At 41.4% G+C, this 22,520-nt stretch overlaps 1 protein-coding gene across 1 annotated transcript; it reads left to right on the forward strand.

Moving 5' to 3' along the window:
- Positions 1-935: 935 nt before the first annotated feature.
- LOC114829755 (DENN domain-containing protein 4B-like) lies at positions 936-11,684 on the forward strand. Its single transcript, XM_029115731.2, has 4 exons — positions 936-1,073; positions 1,325-1,394; positions 1,512-1,681; positions 11,432-11,684. The coding sequence occupies exons 1-4, from the start codon at positions 936-938 to the stop codon at positions 11,462-11,464; spliced, it is 411 nt and encodes a 136-aa protein (XP_028971564.1). The 3' UTR covers positions 11,465-11,684.
- Positions 11,685-22,520: the final 10,836 nt, after the last annotated feature.

A 22,520-nucleotide genomic window follows, 5' to 3' on the forward strand; every position in this document is an offset into this window, starting at 1 on the left:
ATTTTCCAACATGACAATGCCAGACCACATACTGCATCAATTACAATGTCATGGCTGCATAGAAGAAGGATCCGGGTACTGAAATGGCCAGCCCGCAGTCCAGATCTTTCACCCATAGAAAACATTTGGCGCATCATAAAGAGGAAGGTGCGACAAAGAAGACCTAAGACAGTTGAGCAACTAGAAGCCTGTATTAGACAAGAATGGGACAACATTCCTATTCATAAACTTGAGCAACTTCTCTCCTCAGTCCCCAGACGTTTGCAGTCTGTTATAAAAAGAAGAGGGGATGCCACACAGTGGTAAACATGGCTTTGTCCCAACTTTTTTGAGATGCGTTGATGCCATGAAATTTTAAATCAACTTATTTTTCCCTTAAAGTGATGCATTTTCTCAGTTTCAACATTTGATATGTCATCTATGTTGTATTCAGAATAAAATATAGAAATTTGAAACTTCCACATCATTGCATTCTGTTTTTATTCACAATTGTACAGTGTCCCAACTTTTCTGGAATCGGGTTTGTATATAATAAGGGCTGGTTTCACAAGACACGGATTAAGCCTAGTCTGGGACAAAAAAAATCAAGTTCAATAGAAAATTAATCTTGTTTTTTTTGTCCTAGAGTAGGCTTAAACTGTGTCTGTGAAAACGACTCTATATGTAATAAATGTTACTTCCTGTTGATATTTTTTCAAGTTTTGATTTGAGTCACTAGAAACTGCATAACAGATTGGTCAACGGAGCCCCTTTACCGTTCTATAGTGAGGACCGTTGGGACAGAGGGTGGCTCAGTGTGTTTGTTGTCTTTGTAAACATTTATTTTGGCACCCAAGGTTGAGAGCTTCTTTCATGCAGGTGGGGTTGAGATGATGAGATCACTTCATTTTAAATTGTTAACAGTTAAGTCATTTAGTTTCAGTGTACGTTATTGAATGACATACCGCCGGGCCCACGAGTCCCAGGCCCTCCACACCCTGGGGGTAACTGACATCTCCCTCCTGCTGCCCAGTAAGGGCGAGGCGGCCCCTCACACCTTCTGCCGGGTGGACAAAAACCTCAACACTGGCATGGTAGGTCTAAAGAACTATCTGTTTTCAACAGTAAATTCTGTTTTATTGCTAAAATACGTGACCGCTGGTTCAGTAGATTTCTTTTTTGCTAGCGGTGGCTAAAGTTTATTGAAGTTTATAATAAAAACGAAACCATTGATTACTTTCAGGGAAATCTCTTCCGTCATTTTGTAAAACAATGAAATCCCCCTTTAATCTCTTGCCCATCGTTGGTCCCCCTCTCTCTCACTGCTTTGTTGATCTCCCCACAGTGGGGTCCAGCCTTATACCTGTGTTATAAAAGAGCTGTAGCCAAAGCCAATGCCCTCGTCTATGAAGCAGGTAAGGGTTCCATAGTCGCAGCAGCAGTCATCCTGCTGAGTCTCAATGTGACTTTATACACAGAGAAGGCCTATTGACCTTGACTTCTCACAGTTAAAAGGTGTGTGTGTTTCCCAGGTCTCATCAGTCGGTATCCGGAGGCGGACGTGGAGTCGTTCCCCCTGCCAGAGTCTGTGCCGATGTTCTGTCTGCCGATGGGCGTGACCGTGGAGAGCTGGCCCCTCAACACCAAGTACCAGCTCCCGGTCTTCTCCACGTTTGTCCTCACCAGCGCCAGTGGAGACAAGGTGGGTGCGCCTGGCTGGCTCTCAGGCCTTCTAATACACTAATACTCCACCATGGTTACACTGTCCAATACAGTAGGTTATAGTTCAAACTCTATAGGAAGGTTCTTGTATATAATGTCAGGTGGATGTATCAGTTTTAGTTCTTTGTCAGTTTTGTCATGAGCTTAATATATATTTCTCTGATGTAGAAATGGTGCACTCCATCTTGGATTCCTGCAGTAATATTCATCAATGATCATTAATTATCAAAGTAGTAGTAACTTTTCCTCATTATTAAATCCAGCCAGCAAGCAAAGTAAGTTCTGATTAAAGGTCAGTTTATTGTATGCAAATTTATATCATCCTAGGATTCACCCAGGATAAATCTACCCCCTTTCTTTAAACCTTTCCAAGCCCTCCTCAGACCTATTTCAAGCCAAATGACCCCAGTGTTTTTCCCTTGAGCCTTCATCATCTCCATCACCGCCCTCCTCTTCTCTGCCTTCCTCCTCCTCTCTTCCCTCTGTGTCCTTTCAGTCTGGCTCACAACACGGGAATTCTTATTCCCTGCCTTGTACAACAGGTCGAGCTGTCTATTCTCCTTGTAAATAAAACACAACAAGGACTCCTAACTACAAAAACAACTGCTGTTAACTAGTATAGCAACAGTATGTTTACTAATGCTATGATATTAGTGCTGAAATGGCTACCTTGAAGAGATGGGGTTCACTTAACAGCATTATAGTGGAAACAACATTATAGTGACAAAATAGTTCATAATGCTCACCTTTGATTGGCCACTCTTTGTTTTTCCATCCTTCAGTCTGAACACTTTCAAAGCCTGAAATCTTCTAGTCATGTCCTCTAGCAGAACATCCACCTTGGCTTTGTATTTTCTCTCCAACTTCAGTTTTCTCTTTCTCCATAGGACCTCCATCTTTTTCATCTCTCTCCTCTTGTCCTCCAACCCTTTCCTCACTCTTTCAAACATTCTATTACATCGTTCCTCAAAATGGATTTGGTCCGGTTTTCTTCTGTCATTACCCAGTGCCTTCTGACGGCAATTTACAGTTGTGGGATCAGTGGGAGTCAGTACAGTTTCTGCTGTTTGGGATTGATTTGGAAACTGTGCAGGTTCCACAGTTTGGGAGTCAGTAGCAGTCTGTGTGGTTTTCACCGTTGGGGAGTCTGTGATATTCTGGATTCTTTCAAAGGTTTTGGAGTCAGTGCTGTCAGAATTAGTAGGACTAAGTGTGGTTTGTACTGTTCGGGATCCCTCGGTTTGAGAGTCAGTGGAAGTCTGTGCAGTTTCCACTGATTGTAAGTCATATGAAGTCAGTAGAGTGTCCACTGTTTGGAAGTCATTTGGAGTCAGTAGAGTTTCCACTGTTAGGAAGACATTTGGAGTCAGTAGAGTTTCCATGGTTTGAGAGTCGGCTGCAGACAGTGCAGATTCATCTGTTGGGGAGACAGTGAGATTCTGGGTGCTTTCAAAGGTTTTGGAGTCAGTGCTGTCAGCATTAATAGGACTCAGTGAGGTTTGTACTGTTCGGGATCCCTCGGTTTGAGAGTCAGTGGAAGTCTGTGCAGTTTCCACTGTTTGGAAGTCATTTGGAGTCAGTAGAGTTTCCTTGGTTTGAGAGTCGGCTGCAGTCAGTGCAGTTTCCACTGTTTGGAAGTCATTTGGAGTCAGTGCAGTTTCCACTGTTTGGAAGTCATTTGGAGTCAGTAGAGTTTCCACTGTTTGGAAGTCATTTGGAGTCAGTAGAGTTTCCATGGTTTGAGAGTCGGCTGCAGTCAGTGCAGTTTCCACTGATTGGAAGTCATTTGGAGTCAGTAGAGTTTCCACTGTTTGGAAGTCATTTGAGGTCAGTAGAGTTTCCACTGTTTGGAAGTCATTTGGAGTCAGTAGAGTTTCCACTGTTTGGAAGTCATTTGGAGTCAGTAGAGTTTCCTTGGTTTGAGAGTCGGCTGCAGTCAGTGCAGTTTCCACTTTTTGGAAGTCATTTGGAGTCAGTAGAGTTTCCACAGTTTGGAAGTCATTTGGAGTCAGTGCAGTTTCCACTGTTTGGAAGTCATTTGGAGTCAGTAGAGTTTCCACTGTTTGGAAGTCATTTGGAGTCAGTAGAGTTTCCACTGTTTGGAAGTCATTTGGAGTCAGTAGAGTTTCCACAGTTTGGAAGTCATTTGGAGTCAGTAGAGTTTCCACTTTTAGAGAGTTGGCTGCAGTCAGTGCAGTTTCCACTTTTTGGAAGTCATTTGGAGTCAGTAGAGTTTCCACAGTTTGGAAGTCATTTGGAGTCAGTAAAGTTTCCACTGTTTGGAAGTCATTTGGAGTCAGTAGAGTTTCCAATGTTTGGAAGTCATTTGGAGTCAGTAGAGTTTCCATGGTTTGAGAGTCGGCTGCAGTCAGTGCAGTTTCCACTGATTGGAAGTCATTTGGAGTCAGTAGAGTTTCCACTGTTTGGAAGTCATTTGAGGTCAGTAGAGTTTCCACTGTTTGGAAGTCATTTGGAGTCAGTAGAGTTTCCACTGTTTGGAAGTCATTTGGAGTCAGTAGAGTTTCCTTGGTTTGAGAGTCGGCTGCAGTCAGTGCAGTTTCCACTTTTTGGAAGTCATTTGGAGTCAGTAGAGTTTCCACAGTTTGGAAGTCATTTGGAGTCAGTAAAGTTTCCACTGTTTGGAAGTCATTTGGAGTCAGTAGAGTTTCCACTGTTTGGAAGTCATTTGGAGTCAGTAGAGTTTCCACTGTTTGGAAGTCATTTGGAGTCAGTAGAGTTTCCACAGTTTGGAAGTCATTTGGAGTCAGTAGAGTTTCCACTTTTAGAGAGTTGGCTGCAGTCAGTGCAGTTTCCACTTTTTGGAAGTCATTTGGAGTCAGTAGAGTTTCCACAGTTTGGAAGTCATTTGGAGTCAGTAAAGTTTCCACTGTTTGGAAGTCATTTGGAGTCCGTAGAGTTTCCACTGTATGGAAGTCATTTGGAGTCAGTAGAGTTTCCACTTTTAGAGAGTTGGCTGCAGTCAGTGCAGTTTCATCTGTTTGGAAGTCATTTGGAGTCAGTAGAGTTTCCACTGTTTGGGAGTCATTTGGAGTCAGTAGAGTTTCCACTGTTTGGAAGTCATTTGGAGTCAGTAGAGTTTCCACTGATTGGAAGTCATTTGGAGTCAGTAGAGTTTCCACTGTTTGGATGTCATTTGGAGCCAGTAGAGTTTCCACTGTTTGGATGTCATTTGGAGTCATTAGAGTTTCCACTGTTTGGAAGTAATTTGCAGTCAGTAGAGTTTCCACTGTTTGGAAGTCATTTGGAGTCAGTAGAGTTTCCACAGTTTGGAAGTCATTTGGATTCAGTAGAGTTTCCACTGTTTGGAAGTCATTTGGAGTCAGTAGAGTTTCCACTGTTTGGAAGTCATTTGGAGTCAGTAGAGTTTCCACTGATTGGAAGTCATTTGGAGTCAGTAGAGTTTCCACTGTTTGGATGTCATTTGGAGTCAGTAGAGTTTCCACTGTTTGGATGTCATTTGGAGTCAGTAGAGTTTCCACTGTTTGGAAGTCATTTGGAGTCAGTAGAGTTTCCACTGATTGGAAGTCATTTGGAGTCAGTAGAGTTTCCACTGTTTGGATGTCATTTGGAGCCAGTAGAGTTTCCACTGTTTGGATGTCATTTGGAGTCAGTAGAGTTTCCAATGTTTGGAAGTCATTTGGAGTCAGTAGAGTTTCCATGGTTTGAGAGTCGGCTGCAGTCAGTGCAGTTTCCACTGATTGGAAGTCATTTGGAGTCAGTAGAGTTTCCACTGTTTGGAAGTCATTTGAGGTCAGTAGAGTTTCCACTGTTTGGAAGTCATTTGGAGTCAGTAGAGTTTCCACTGTTTGGAAGTCATTTGGAGTCAGTAGAGTTTCCTTGGTTTGAGAGTCGGCTGCAGTCAGTGCAGTTTCCACTTTTTGGAAGTCATTTGGAGTCAGTAGAGTTTCCACAGTTTGGAAGTCATTTGGAGTCAGTAGAGTTTCCACTGTTTGGAAGTCATTTGGAGTCAGTAGAGTTTCCACTGTTTGGAAGTCATTTGGAGTCAGTAGAGTTTCCACTGTTTGGAAGTCATTTGGAGTCAGTAGAGTTTCCACAGTTTGGAAGTCATTTGGAGTCAGTAGAGTTTCCACTTTTAGAGAGTTGGCTGCAGTCAGTGCAGTTTCCACTTTTTGGAAGTCATTTGGAGTCAGTAGAGTTTCCACAGTTTGGAAGTCATTTGGAGTCAGTAAAGTTTCCACTGTTTGGAAGTCATTTGGAGTCCGTAGAGTTTCCACTGTATGGAAGTCATTTGGAGTCAGTAGAGTTTCCACTTTTAGAGAGTTGGCTGCAGTCAGTGCAGTTTCATCTGTTTGGAAGTCATTTGGAGTCAGTAGAGTTTCCACTGTTTGGGAGTCATTTGGAGTCAGTAGAGTTTCCACCGTTTGGAAGTCATTTGGAGTCAGTAGAGTTTCCACTGATTGGAAGTCATTTGGAGTCAGTAGAGTTTCCACTGTTTGGATGTCATTTGGAGCCAGTAGAGTTTCCACTGTTTGGATGTCATTTGGAGTCATTAGAGTTTCCACTGTTTGGAAGTAATTTGCAGTCAGTAGAGTTTCCACTGTTTGGAAGTCATTTGGAGTCAGTAGAGTTTCCACAGTTTGGAAGTCATTTGGATTCAGTAGAGTTTCCACTGTTTGGAAGTCATTTGGAGTCAGTAGAGTTTCCACTGTTTGGAAGTCATTTGGAGTCAGTAGAGTTTCCACTGATTGGAAGTCATTTGGAGTCAGTAGAGTTTCCACTGTTTGGATGTCATTTGGAGTCAGTAGAGTTTCCACTGTTTGGATGTCATTTGGAGTCAGTAGAGTTTCCACTGTTTGGAAGTAATTTGGAGTCATTAGAGTTTCCACTGTTTGGAAGTCATTTGGAGTCAGTAGAGTTTCCACTGTTTGGAAGTCATTTGGAGTCAGTAGAGTTTCCACAGTTTGGAAGTAATTCACAGCCACTGCTGTTTCTGTGGTTGGGGAGTCTTTCAGAGTCTGTGCAGGTTCCATGGTTTGAGCGTTAGTGGGAGTCAGTACTGTTTCCATGGTGTGGGAGTCAGTGTGAGTCAGTTCTGTTTCCATGTTTTCAGAGTCAGTTTCTAATTTATCCTTTGTATGGATCTGTTAGGACAAAATGTTAAATCGATAAGCCTATATGGACGTGAGACCACCTTCACAAAGACATTCAGAAAATGGCAGTGTTAATACAGTTGTGCTCGTAAGTTTTGCAAACCCTTATTCTTTTCAAATGAAGCCATTTATTATCAAATAGTTGTTTGGCTCCTTTTTAAATCATAATGATAACAGAAATCCCCCAGATGGCCCTGATCAAAAGTTTACATACCCTTAAATGTTTGGCCTTGTTACAGACACAGTGGCACACACAGGTGCAAAGGGCAATTAAAGGTGAATTTCCCACACCTGTGGCTTTTTAAATTGCAATAAGTGTCTGTTTATGAATAGTCAATGAGTTTGTTAGCTCTCACGTGGATGCACTGAGCAGCCTAGATAAGAACAGAAAATAACTGTCAAAAAGACCTGCATAACAAGGTAATGGAACTTTATAAAGATGGAAAACTATATAAAAACACACCTAAAGCCTTGCAAATGCCAGTCAGTACTGTTCAATCACTTATTAAGTAGAACATTTGGGGAGCTCTTGATACCAAGCCAAGGTCAGGTAGACCAAGAAAGATTTCAGCCAAAACTGCCAGTAGAATTTTTCGGGATACAAAGAAAAACCCACAGGTAACCTCAGGAGAAATAAAGGCTGCTCTGGAAAAAGATGGTGTGGTTGTTTCAAGGAGCACAATACGATGATCCTTGAACAAAAATGAGCTGGATGGTCGAGTTGCCAGAAAGAAGCCTTTACTGCGCCAATGCCACAAAATAGCCCAGTTACAATATGCCCCGACAACACCTTGACACACCTCACAGCCTCTGCACATTTTATGGTTTCATGGTCAGACCATAAGCGCTATGTTTGGAGAGGGGTCAACAAGGCCTATAGTGAACAGAATACCATCCCCACTGTGAAGCATGGTGGTGGCTCACTGAAGTTTTGGGGGTGTGTGAGCTCTAAAGGCACAGGGAATCTTGTGAAAATTTATGGCAAAGATGAATGCAGCATGTATTTAGAAATCACTGGCAGACAATTTGCATTCTTCTGCATGAAAGCTGCGCATGGGATGCTCTTGGACTTTCCATCACAACAATGACCCTAAAGTTGACCCTCCAGTGGTTACAGCAGAAAAAGGTGAAGGTTCTGGAGTGGCTGTGACAGTCTTCTGACCTCAATTTCATCAAGCCACTCTGGGGAGATCTCAAACGTGCGGTTAATGCAAGAAGACCAAAGACTTTGCATGACCTGGAGGCATTTTGCCAAGATGAATGGGCAGCTTAACTACCTGCAAGAATTCAGGGCCTCATAGACAACTATTACAAAAGAGTGCACGCTGTCCTTGATGCTAAAGGGGGCCATACACAGTACCAAGAACTAAGGGTATGCAGACTTTTCAACAGGGATCAGTGAATGTTTTTCTTTGTTGCCATGTTTTGTTTGATGATTGTGCCCTTCTGTTATGACCTACAGTTGAATGTGAATCCCATTAGAAATAAAAAAAGACGTGTTTTGCCTGCTCACACATGTATTCTTTACAAATGGTACATGTATTACCAATTCTCCAAGGGTATGCAAACTTTTGTGCACACATTGTGTACATAATAAATGTATGGGCTGGATTACCGAAGTATGGCAGCGACGTGTGGTCCTAGATCTGCCCCTCTCACGCTGGACAATTTTCTTGTCACTCTGAGAAAAGAAAAGGTTTCAATACCATGTCGATGAGAAGACCATGGCATGAATAATGAATCACTATTAGCATAAAGGGATAATTTGAGTTTTTCTTTCACTCACTGTTATTGGCCTTCTTGGGGGTGCTGATAAACTCCGCCCACGATTCATAATGCCAATCTTTTCCGCCTGTGAGTGCAATGTTTGGGTCACAGAATCAATGTTGACTATTTGCTTTGTATGGATCTGTTAAGACACAATTAACAATTCTGTTTTTAGTTTGGCAAAGACCACTACCACATCTGCTTTCACAAAAGGTTGTTAGGAAGTGGTTGCGTAAATATAGTATAACTAATAAATGTATGGGCTGCTTTACTGAAGTCAGGCAGTGGTGTCGGGTCCTTGATCTTCCTCTCTCACGGTGGACAAAGTTCCCCTTCTCCTGTGTAAAAATAAAGATTTAATTTCATCATGTATGAGAAATTGCTAGACAAGATGAATAAGGTGCGTATGGGATCAATAAAACAGACATTTGGCTTTAATGTTTTTTTAAAAGTTACTCTTTTACTCACGGTTTTTGGCCTTCTTGGGCAGATAGACAAACTGCGCTTGCGATTCATAACTTCCCTCCCTGCCTTACGAGTGTGTTTCACTGTTTGAATGACAGAGTCAGCACAGACACTCTGGGGATGGTTTACAGTAGTGCAACATTGTCGGGTCCTGGATTGGCCACTCTGGGTGGACGTGTTGGTTATTATCCTGAAATAAATAATGTTTTATTATCAAAAACATGGATCAAACATTATTGCTGTAGGGCATCAGATAAAGCTTCCAGCTCCAAGGTGAAAGCTATGTCCCTGAGCAAGAAAGTTAACCCTAATTTCTCCCCCTGTAATATTCCCCCCAGATCGATTCTGTAAATAAGAATCAGATCTTAATCAACTTGCCTAATTAAATAAAAATACATGTTTTATTGGCTATAGCAATGATATTCAACTTTGGACCTCAAAGACTGTTCAATTTCATGTTTCATTGCAACCTCTTAAGCAGATACAAATGTTTCTAGGTTAATTTTGGCACCGCTTTTCTTTATAAGAGGAGCCGGCCAAAAAGAGCGAATGTCTCTTACTGAGTGAGTGACTACCCCTTGTTAAATAGCATAGTGGTTAGAGATGTGGACTCCCATGCAGGAGACAGGTGTTTGATCCACCCCTTAGACAGAACAAAGTATGCGTTAGGATTTGTCCAGTATATTCATAAACTTTGCTGGCTACAAGCTTCAGTAAGCTGAAACTGTTTATGAGTATATTGTGACTCTTTTGGTGGATTTTCACAGCTAGTAAATGTGTACCGGTGTATCCTGGCAACATCTCTAACAGCTGAAAGGGTTTTCTTGGCTGCAGGCCTGATAGTCAACAGACCATGTAAGCCTACTTGTCTACTCCAGGAGCATGTGGACATGCACATTTTTCTAACAAGAATAAATGATCACAATAATATGAATATTGCCTAATGATTCTTTACAATTTTGTTAAGATCTTGCATTTGTGGATCCACTAGCTAGATTTCTTTTGGTATTTGTTCATACATTTTATAAAACATATTACTGTTATGCATATTCTGATGCTGTGCTCCCCTAGCTCAAGTTATCTGAATAGAGAGACAGTCCAGCAAATACTTAAATCAATTTATGAATTAAAACATATTCGTCTTTATTCCTGTTTACCTGAACCCTTGACTCTGGTGGTCGGCATGGAGCTTTGAAAGAGAACGTTAAACCTGTCTGCAATTACTGTTGATTTCTCTTAAGGACCACCCTTATGTTTTGTAGAGTCTGTCAAGTTAAAATATGTTGCAGCTCAAATTTACAGTCAATTTTATCAGTGAAATGAAACAATAAAGGACATTTTCAAAAAGGAAGAACAATAGCTTAGAATAGCTAGACTGTCTGCACCTTTGTCGACTATATTCACAGTTTATTACTGTAATCATAACTATATCTGATAGTCCTGTACATTCTAGCCATTTACTGTATTACATCTATCCACACAGCTATTTGCACTTTCTAGGTTAGATGCATTTCGTTGTCCTAGTACTTGTACTCTCTGTGATGACAATATAGTTGAATGTAATCTAATCTAGATACTTCCAGCAATTGATATGGTTAGATGTTTGAAAAAGAAATACATAGTGTTAACCATAAATGAACAGGCTGGTTTACCGAAGTCCAGCAGTGGCGTAGAGTCCTGGATTGGCCCCTCTCTTTTGTTTTATTCTGTGTGGCATGGACACAACTCGTTGATTTGTTGAATGGAAGCTCCAATTAATGTATAATATCAATTTCAAAATGCTGAAATAACAACGATGTCTCTTCTAAGTGTGTTTCACGGACTGAATATTTTGTAATGTGGTGTGTTCTGTTAATTTTGTTTGATATATATATATATATTGATTACCGTGGTAACCTAGAACACATCTAATTATTTGGTGAAGCACCATCAGGGTTTATGACATCACAGTGACAAGCCACTAATAAGGTGTTAGGTGGTAATTCTGTGGTTGTAACAACAAAATCTAATTCAATAACCAAGTAGGCCGGGGTATTCATATTTTACAAAAATCCCATGGCTCCCAATAAATTGTTTATCAGGTGTGGTCAAACACTAATGAAACCTAGATGTTCTAATGTTGATACATACTCATTATTTGGTGTTTGGCTTGCATGTAGCAATTCAGTATCATGCTTTCCTACCTGAATTCCAGGTTTTGGGTTACCTAGAGATGCAAATTTAAAATGAATGAAATAATACAAAAATATTTCCCACCTTTTCTCTCAGTATCCGTAACATTTGCTGAATGTAACTCTTCGCTTAGTGTCATAGCATTTAGTTATTGATGAATATTACTTCTCTTTGTGTGTCTTGTCCCATCTTAGGTTTATGGTGCTGCCATCCAGTTCTACGAGTAGTTCCCGCGGGAGTGCCTCTCGGAGCGGCAGAGTGTGCGTCTGGGCCTGGTGAGTGTGGTAGACCGGCGGCCCATCACCAATCGCACACTCCAGGTGAAGAAGAGTGTGTGTGTTCTTTCCCATTGGCCGTTCTTCACAGTTTTCCAGAAGTTCCAAACCTTCATCTACCGATACTCCATCTCGGGACCCCATGTGCTGCCCCTCAAGAAGAGTGGCCCTTCATTTTTGGTTGATTATATTACCCTTTTTAATTTATTTTTATTTACCCGTATCTGTATTTTGGATATGACATGCTATGTAAGTGTCTTTAATTATCTGCTATTTCACTTGGTGTTGACAAACGTATCTCACTGCTTTACAACCATGTTATATTCAATTTTGTTTTTTGTTTTTTGTGTATGTTTGTTTTTTGTGTATGTTTGTGTGTGTGTGACACCAGAAGCATTATGGTATTTCTCTCTAAAGACTTATTTCTCTCTCACAGGAAAAAGGCATTCAGTGGTTAGTGTGTGCAGACGGACTGGGTAAAAATATCACCCAAATGGTTTACATTGTGTACAGAGGCCAAATATATATGCAGTTATATAATTAACTTTCTTCTTGGATACATTTACATTTGGAAAGAAAGCATTTGTTACCAAAGCTTGTTATTGCATTATCACAGAACAAATGAAATAACAAATACTTCTTGTAGCCATTGATGAGTTTCTGCATCCTATGTTCTGGCAAATCTTCCGCAGAAAAACTGTTAAAATTCTTAAGAGTGCCCTCCAACATTTGCAGTATTCTACTCTACTACCATACTACTACTGACTCACAAACCTTGCAACCTGCACAGACTCTGACTGACCTCCCAACAACAGAAACTGCAGTGACTACCAGTCATTCTGACTGCACTGACTCCCAAACTGTGGAACCTGCACAGTTTCCAAATCAATCCCAAACAGCAGAAACTGTACTGACTCCCACTGATCCCACAACTGTAAATTGCCGTCAGAAGGCACTGGGTAATGACAGAAGAAAACCGGACCAAATCCATTTTGAGGAACGATGTAATAGAATGTTTGAAAGAGTGAGGAAAGGGTTGGAGGACAAGAGGAGAGAGATGAAAAAGATGGAGGTCCTATGGAGAAAGAGAAAACTGGAAATGGAGAGAAAATACAAAGCCAAGGTGGATGTTCTGCTAGAGGACATGACTAGAAGATTTCAGGCTTTGAAAGTGTTCAGACTGAAGGATGGAAAAACAAAGAGTGGCCAATCAAAGGTGAGCTTTATGAACTATTTCATCACTATAATGTTGTTTCCATTATCTTTCTGTTAAGTGAACCCCACCTCTTCAAGGTAGCCATTTCAGCATAATTAATGATATTACAGCAAGAAGTCAAGGTCAATAGGCCTTCTCTGTGTATAAAGTCACATAGAGACTCAGCAGGATGACCGCTGCTGTGACTATGGAACCCTTACCTGCTTCATAGACGAGGGCGTTGGCTTTGGCTACAGCTCTCTTATAACACAGGTATAAGGCTGGACCCCACTGTGGGGAGATCAACAAAGCAGTGAGAGAGAGGGGGGCCGACGATGGGCAAGAGATTAAAGGGGGATTTCATTGTTTTACAAAATGACGGAAGAGATTTCCCTGAAAGTTATCAATGGTTTCGTTTTTATTATAAACTTCAATAAACTTTAGCCACCGCTAGCAAAAAAGAAATCTACTTAACCAGCGGTCACTTATTTTAGCAATAAAACAGAATATACTGTGTGGAAAACAGATAGTTCTTTAGACCTACCATGCCAGTGTTGAGGTTTTTGTCCACCCGGCAGAAGGTGTGAGGGGCCGCCTCGCCCTTACTGGGCAGCAGGAGGGAGATGTCAGTTACCCCCAGGGTGTGGAGGGCCTGGGACTCGTGGGCCCGGCGGTATGTCATTCAATAACGTACACTGAAACTAAATGACTTAACCGTTAACAATTTAAAATGAAGTGATCTCATCATCTCAACCCCACCTGCATGAAAGAAGCTCTCAACCTTGGGTGCCAAAATAAATGTTTACAAAGACAACAAACACACTGAGCCACCCTCTGTCCCAACGGTCCTCACTATAGATCGGTAAAGGGGCTCCGTTGACCAATCTGTTATGCAGTTTCTAGTGACTCAAATCAAAACTTGAAAAAATATCAACAGGAAGTAACATTTATTACATATAGAGTCGTTTTCACAGACACAGATTAAGCCTACTCTAGGACAAAAAAAACAAGATGAATGGAGTTTTCTATTGAACTTGATTTTTTTTGTCCCAGACTAGGCTTAATCCGTGTCTTGTGAAACCAGCCCTTATTATATACAAACCCGATTCCAAAAAAGTTAGGACACTGTACAATTGTGAATAAAAACAGAATGCAATGATGTGGAAGTTTCAAATTTCAACATGTTATTCAGAATACAACATAGATGACATATCAAATGTTGAAACTGAGAAAAATGCATCACTTTACGGGAAAAATAAGTTGATTTAAAATTTCATGGCATCAACGCATCTCAAAAAAGTTGGGACAAAGCCATGTTTACCACTGTGTGGCATCCCCTCTTCTTTTTATAACAGACTGCAAACTTCTGGGGACTGAGGAGACAAGTTGCTCAAGTTTATGAATAGGAATGTTGTCCCATTCTTGTCTAATACAGGCTTCTAGTTGCTTAGGTCTTCTTTGTTGCACCTTCCTCTTTATGATGTGCCAAATGTTTCTATGGGTTCTATGGGTGAAAGATCTGGACTGCAGGCTGGCCATTTCAGTACCCGGACCCTTCTTCTATGCAGCCACATTGTAATGCAGAATGTGGTCTGGCATTGTCATGTTGGAAAATGCAAGGTCTTCCCTGAAAGAGACGACGTCTGGATGGGAGCATATATTGTTCTAGAACTTGGATATAAATGTCAGCATTGATGGTGCCTTTCCAGATGTGTAGGCTGCCCATGCCACATGCACTCATGCAACCCCATACCATCAGAGATGCAGGCTTCTGAACTGAGCGCTGATAACAACTTGTGTTGTCCTTGTCCTCTTTAGTCCGGATGACATGGTGTCCCAGTTTTCCAAAATGAACTTCAAATTTTGATTCGTCTGACCACAGAACACTTTTCCACTTAGCCACAGTCCATTTTAAATGAGCCTTGGCCCAGAGAAAACATCTGCGCTTCTGGATTCTGTTTAGATACGGCTTATTTTTTGACCTATAGAGCTCTAGCCGGCAACGGCAAATGGCATGATGGATTGTGTTCACCGACAATGTTTTCTGGAAGTATTCCTGAGCCCATGTTTTGATTTCCATTACAGTATCATTCCTGTATGTGATGCAGTGCCCTCTGAGGGCCCAAAGATCACGGGCATCCAGTATGGTTTTCCGGCCTTGACCCTTACGCACAGAGATTGTTCCAGATTCTCTGAATCTTTGGATGATATTATGCACTGTAGATGATGATAACTTCAAACTCTTTGCAATTGTTCTCTGAGAAACTCCTTTCTGATATTGTTCCACTATTTTTTGCCGCAGCATTGGGGGAATTGGTGATCCTCTGCCCATCTTGACTTCTGAGAGACACTGCCACTCTGAGAGGCTCTTTTTTTACCCAATCATGTTGCCACTTGACATAATAAGTTGCAAATTGGTCCTCCAGCTGTTCCTTATCTGTACATTTAACCTTTCTGGCCTCTTATTGCTACCTGTCCCAACTTTTTTGGAATGTGTAGCTCTCATGAAATCCAAAATGAGCCAATATTTGGCATGACATTACAAAATGTCTCACTTTCAACATTCGATATCTTATCTATATTCTATTTTGAATTTAATATAAGTTTATGAGATTTGTAAATTATTTCATTCCTTTTTTACTCACAATTTGTACAGTGTCCCAACTTTTTTGGAATGGGGTTTGTAAAAATGTTTATGGGTGCCAATATTCAAGACACATATTAACCAAAAATGTCAATTAGTTTATTGATTGATTTATTTATTTTCTTATGTGAATTAAAGGTTACATTTCAAGAACATTTTTAGGATACAGTTATAAACAACAGTATACAGTATGAATAGTATTTTTTGTTAATCTTTACCAAAGGTGCCAATAAGTGAAGACCGCACTTTATATTCTTATGTGGCCATTCAATTTGCTAGTTGGACTTAGAAGCTTTAACATGAAAGAAGATAATTGGGGTCTGGTCCAACTGGGAATGGCCTGCAAAGTGTCTGTGAGTGAAAGAGACAAAGAAAAGAGCCTGATATTTAGTCGTGATTTTGTGTTCTTACCTTGGCCCTGTGGTTCTTCGACTAACGATTCTGCCCAGCTCTTGTGATTGCCTGCCTGGAAAATCTCTTGACCTGAGCTTTGTGTTCTGACTACAATTTCTGCCTTAACCCTTTGGAATTAAACACTATGATTTTAATCAATCTCTCTGCATCTGGGTCCTACACCTCTCCTGTGTTCCCACCTAGAGACGTGACAATATTCATCTGCAGTGAGTACATTGTTTAAAATAAATATATGTATAATGATGTACATACACTCACCTGAAGGATTATTAGGAACACCATTCAAATTCTGTGTTTGACCCCCTTTCGCCTTCAGAACTGCCTTAAATCTACGTGCCTCCAGACTACCAGGCCCGAAGCACTTGTAACTGTCCCTGTCCAAATTCCTCCTGGATGTGTTGCGGATCAAATAGCTGATGATGCCTGACGATTCCCACTGTCCCCACCTGATTATCCCTGTCCTTATCCACCTGTTTCAAATTTCAACCCTATTAAGGAGTTTTACCTTGCCACTGTTCATCAACCCTGTTGCTTGCTCTTTGGGGTTTTGTAAAAGCATTTTGGGACAACTGCTAATGTAAAAAAGGCTTGGGATGTGGTGGAACGGGAGCTTCGTGCCCTGGATGTGCATCCCACAAATCTCCATCAACTGCAAGATGCTATCCTATCTATATGGTCCTACATTTCTAAAGAATGCTTTCACCACCTTGTTGAATCAATGCCACATAGAATTAAGGCATTTCTGAAGGCGAAAGGGGGTCAAACACAGTATTAGTATGGTGTTCCTAATAATCCTTTAGGCGAGTGTACATACCTGAGGTACATTTGTACGTAACCCAGAAATAGGATCTGTGCTGAACAAATAGTACAATGACTAGACCAAGAACATGTGGTGCTTTCCAGGTCTAGGGAGGTTGTTGAGTGACAGTCAGACAAATGCACTAGATTCCCATGTGCACACATTTTTACAGTCTCACTCGAGACTGGTGCACCACAGGCTCCTGGAGCATGGGCCCTCACATCTCCCGGATATAAAATTAAGGGACGAAGCATTATTTACTGTATTTGTCTGTCTGTATTTTGTGTATTTTTGTGTGAGTGTGTGTACATACATTAGAAATAGACAAAAAAGGGCAAAAATGGGGTGCAGAAATGATGCTTATAATGACAATATGCATCATTGATGTTTTTGACACTGTATGACAAATCTGCTAAGAGTATTTTAACGTTCCCTACCCCCAAAACACAAAATATCTAATATTTTTTTCCAAATATAAATATATAAAACACTGAATTGAAGGATGGGAGATCTGTAACGTCCTTAGAGACATTCATCTCTTATTGATCATTAAAACATGGATATGAACTCACTGGCTGGACCTGTAAAACCATATCAACTACAATCCTCAAGCAATCTGCTCTTTTTTTAATCTGATCTCTTTGACAAGAACCTTTAATGAGTAGATCTGGACCACATGAGATTGTATTTTTCTCAACTTCATGCAACAAACTACCGGTCAAAGGTTTTTATTGAAATTCACAGTTGACTGTCTTAATATACTCTCAGATTAAAGCATTGAACTAATAAACAATTTTTTTTATTTAACTAAGTGGAATCTACATTTTTGACTTATCAAAGTAGCCACCTTTTGCAGATATGACAGCATAAAACACCTGTGGCTTTCTTTTTACAATGGAAATCAAATATTATTCCAAAACTTCTTCCCAACTCTGTTGCAGATGTTTCCACAAATGTGTTGTACTTGTAGGTTGCTGTGCATTCACCCTTTTGCCCAGTTCATCCCCAACCAGCTAGATGGGGTTTAAGTCTGGAGACTGCGCTGGGGATTTGATGATCGGAAGCCTACCATCCTTTCTTTGAAGGTAGTTTTGGGGTCGTTGTCTTGCTTTAGATTAGATTAGATTCAACTTCATTGTCACTGAACAAGTACAGTACAACAAAATGCAGTTTGTATCTAAGCAGAAGTACAAATAGAGGTTAGCAGGAAATTTTGAAGTATTAAGTATATTTTTTACAAGTGGAATGTATAGATGTTCAATTAATGCAAATGCATTACATATGGCAATTTTAAATGTGCAATGGAAGCAAATTGAGCAAGGCAGAAAATGTACAGGTATTAAGTATAATGTTTGTACAAGTGGGTAGTGTGACATGTGCAGAATTGCTGTACGTTGAACCACTGACATATACTAGGTGTACACTAGAGGATATTGCATGGGGCTGCAAAATGTTGTGGAAGCCATTTTGGGTCAGTATCCTATAAGATGTGTTTATTTTCGGACTATTTTAGTCCAGCGGTTCACCCCCGCTGTGGAGTAGCCCAGGACCTGGGTGACTCGTCCATAGTCATAAACGGAGAGAAGTAGCGCCGTTACAATGTTCTTCCGCAAGACGCATGCAGTTCTGTTTATTAACTGCTAGAGCGTGAAACAAAAACAGCAGCGCGACAAATAAACTGCGTTTGGACAAATAAACATGCCACAGCATCCAAAGTCCCACAGAGCACAAGCAAAAACCGTCACCGGACTACAAAAACCCAAATAAAAGGGCAAATGGACACCACATATCAAGAGCAGGAACCACAGCTACCTACTCAGTAACTTAGCCCTCACAGTATCCACTGAAAGTGTAGTGGAGTAATACCCAGGCCTAGCTGGTTTAACAGTGAGCAGTATGGCAGCATTAAGAGCTCTTTTTGTAGATCATTGTCTGTCCAGCAGTGACAAGAGCTTTATCCTATTAGCCACATAATGGGCTTTAAGAATTCACGTAGTAACGATCACAGTAGCCTAATCTGAGCTGGAAAGGCTAGTACTCCTTCTCTCCCTGCATACTGGTGAGCTTTCACACCATTTCTCTGTACCAAGCTTGGTTGGTGTGACCAAAATAGGATTATTTGCTTACCTATCTTCATAGGAGAAATGTTCTTTAATACATTACATTCGTTTTTTGGTTGAAGACTTAATAACATTCAATGCCAAAAATATAATTCAAAACATCAGATAGGAGCAAATAACTTTTCACAGCAATGTTTAAAATGTTAAAACAAAGATGCAATTTAGAGTCACTCTGTTTCTCTTGTTAGGTATAACGAAAAACATGCAACAAAGCAAAAAAAAAAAAAAAAAACAGCTGTTTGGGGAATCTTTCTGTATTTTTCTTTTTTTAAAACAAAACAAGACATTTACAACTGAAGTCACAGCCATGTAAATTTTTACAGAAAACACAACATTTTAAATACTTAAATCTTCATTCCTCTGTTTACATGACCAATAAAATAAATGAAAATATAAATCACCCTTAATATCTCCTTGAAGTCTGGTGCATAACAAAGTGGCCATACATTTAATATTGCCTATGCTGGTACAAAAACACTAGCATTGTCATGGTTTTGCATAGAGTCAGGACATGTGCAGAGACTGTCAAGGGCAAACGTAATTCAATAGGTCTTACTGAGAAACAAAAGGCACAAACGGCATGAACAGGCAACAGTATCAGCAAACAATGACCAACAAGAAACACTGGGGGAGGAGGAACTTAAAAAGGGACACAACGAGGGGCAAACAAGACATAGGTGTAAACAGTAAGGACAAGGACAGACTGCATTCAGAAACCAAAAGCTAAACCAAACAGAACAGGAACTCACAGGAACAGGGACGGAGGGCACAAGAGCTGGCAGAGGATCAGGAGCCAGAGCAGGAAGAGGATCAGGAGCCGGAGCAGGAAGAGGATCAGGAGCCGGATGGAGAAGAGGATCAAGAGCCGGAGTAGGAAGAGGATCAGGAGCCGGAGCAGGAAGAGGATCAGGAGCCGGAGCAGGAAGGGAATCAGGAGCCGGAGCAGGAAGACGATCATGAGCCGGAGCAGGAGCCAGAGCAGGCAGAGGATCAGGAGCCTGAGCAGGAAGAGGAGGCGGGTGCTCCACCTCGAAATCTGGAAGAGGCGGTGGCCCGTCAGAAGACCAGGAGGTGTCAGGGGAGCTGGAGGCGCTAGGACAGAAGGTGCACAAGGAGACGGCAGCTCAGCCTCAGAACCAGGAAGAGGCGGGCGCCCGCCTCAGGACCGTGAGTGGACACAGGGACAGGAGCGGGGAGGTGGCAGGGGCTTGTAGTCCCAAACCCCTGGGGGCCCCTTCATCAAACCATTCCGGTGGTGGTGGTGGCAGTGGCTCCTCGAGGGCCCCCTCCAGCTCAGGCCCCCTTGGAGGGCCCCGTAGGGGGCCCCATAGCCCCCCCGAAAAAATATCTTATAAAAATGCAGAGCATAACCTTTTGTCCTAGAGTAGGCTTAATCTGTGTCTGTGAAAACAACTCTATATGTAATAAATGTTACTTCCTGTTGATATTTTTTGATTTGAGTCACTTGAAACTGCATAACAGATTGGTCAACGGAGCCCCTTTACAATTCTATAGTGAGGGCGGTTGGTACAGAGAGAGGCTCAGTGTGTTTGTTGTCTTTGTAAACATTTATTTTGGCACCCAAGGTTAAGAGCTTCTTTCATGCAGGTGGTGATGCGATCACTTCATTTTAAATTGTTAACAGTTAAGTCATTTAGTTTCAGTGTACGTTATTGAATGACATACCACCGGGCCCACGAGTCCCAGGCCCTCCACACCCTGGGGGTAACTGACATCTCCCTCCTGCTGCCCAGTAAGGGCGAGGCGGCCCCTCACACCTTCTGCCGGGTGGACAAAAACCTCAACACTGGCATGGTAGGTCTAAAGAACTATCTGTTTTCCACACAGTATATTCTGTTTTATTGCTAAAATACATGACCGCTGGTTCAGTAGATTTCTTTTTTGCTAGCGGTGGCTAAAGTTTATTGAAGTTTATAATAAAAACGAAACCATTGATTACTTTCATGGAAATCTCTTCCGTCATTTTGTAAAACAATGAAATCCCCCTTTAATCTCTTGCCCATCGTCGGTCCCCCTCTCTCTCACTGCTTTGTTGATCTCCCCACAGTGGGGTCCAGCCTTATACCTATGTTATAAGAGAGCTGTAGCCAAAGCCAACGCCCTCGTCTATGAAGCAGGTAAGTGTTCCATAGTCACAGCAGCAGTCATCCTGCTGAGTCTCAATGTGACTTTATACACAGAGAAGGCCTATTGACCTTGACTTCTCACAGTTAAAAGGTGTGTGTGTTTCCCAGGTCTCATCAGTCGGTATCCGGAGGCGGACGTGGAGTCGTTCCCTCTGCCAGAGTCTGTGCCGATGTTCTGTCTGCCGATGGGCGTGACCGTGGAGAGCTGGCCCCTCAACACCAAGTACCAGCTCCCGGTCTTCTCCACGTTTGTCCTCACCAGCGCCAGTGGAGACAAGGTGGGTGCGCCTGGCTGGCTCTCAGGCATTCTAATACACTAATACTCCACCGTGGTTACACTGTCCAATACAGTATGTTATAGTTCAAACTCTATAGGAAGGTTCTTGTATATAATGTCAGGTGGATGTATCAGTTTTAGTTCTTTGTCAGTTTTGTCATGAGCTTAAGATATATTTCTCTGATGTAGAAATGGTGCACTCCATCTTGGATTCCTGCAGTAATATTGATCAATGATCATTAATTATCAAAGTAGTAGTAACGTTTCCTCATTATTAAATCCAGCCAGCAAGCAAAGTAAGTTCTGATGAAAGGTTAGTTTATTGTATGCAATTTTATATCATCCTAGGATTCACCCAGGATAAATCTACCCCCTTTCTTTAAACCTTTCCAAGCCCCCCTCAGACCTATTTCAAGCCAAATGACCCCAGTGTTTTTCCCTTGAGCCTTCATCATCTCCATCACCACCCTCCTCTTCTTTGCCTTCCTCCTCCTCTCTTCCCTGTGTCCTTTCAGTCTGGCTCACAACACAGGAATTCTTATTCCCTGCCTTGTACAACAGGTCGATCTGTCTATTCTCCTTGAATATAAAACACAACAAGGACTCTTTAACTACAAAAACAACTTCTGTTAACTAGTATAGCAACAGTATGTTTACTAATGCTAAGATATTAGTGCTGAAATGGCTACCTTGAAGAGATGGGGTTCACTTAACAGAAAGATAATGGAAACAACATTATAGTGACAAAATAGTTCATAAAGCTCACCTTTGATTGGCCACTCTTTGTTTTTCCATCCTTCAGTCTGAACACTTTCAAAGCCTGAAATCTTCTTGTCACGTCCTCTAGCAGAACATCCACCTTGGCTTTGTATTTTCTGTTCAACTTCAGTTTTCTCTTTCTCCATAGGACCTCCATCTTTTTTATCTCTCTCCTCATGTCCTCCAACCCTTTCCTCACTCTTTTAAACATTCTATTACATCGTTCCTCAAAATGGATTTGGTCCGGTTTTCTTCTGTCATTTCCCAGTGCCTTCTGACGGCAATTTACAGTTGTGGGATCAGTGGGAGTCAGTACAGTTTCTGCTGTTTGGGATTGATTTGGAAACTGTGCAGGTTCCACAGTTTGTGAGTCAGTGCAGTCAGAATGACTGGTAGTCACTGCAGTTTCTGTTGTTGGGAGGTCAGTCAGAGTCTGTGCAGGTTGCAAGGTTTGTGAGTCAGTAGTAGTATGGTAGTAGAGTAGAATACTGCAAATGTTGGAGGGCACTCTTAAGAATTTTAACAGTTTTTCTGCAGAAGATTTGCCAGAACAAAAGGTGCAGAAACTCATCAATGGCTACAAGAAGTATTTGTTTTTTCATTTATTTTGTGATAATGCAATAACAAGCTTTGGTAACAAATGCTTTCTTTCC

Source organism: Esox lucius, chromosome 20, assembly GCF_011004845.1.
Source record: "Esox lucius isolate fEsoLuc1 chromosome 20, fEsoLuc1.pri, whole genome shotgun sequence".
Lineage (NCBI taxonomy): Eukaryota > Metazoa > Chordata > Actinopteri > Esociformes > Esocidae > Esox > Esox lucius.

Bases quoted from the DNA above. Each gene is read 5' to 3' on its own strand.
- LOC114829755 (XM_029115731.2), top strand. From the start codon at position 936: ATGACATACCGCCGGGCCCACGAGTCCCAGGCCCTCCACACCCTGGGG. The intron at 1,395-1,511 runs GTAAGGGTTCCA...TGTGTTTCCCAG, and splicing joins TGCCCTCGTCTATGAAGCAG to GTCTCATCAGTCGGTATCCG. The intron at 1,682-11,431 runs GTGGGTGCGCCT...GTCCCATCTTAG, and splicing joins CCAGCGCCAGTGGAGACAAG to GTTTATGGTGCTGCCATCCA.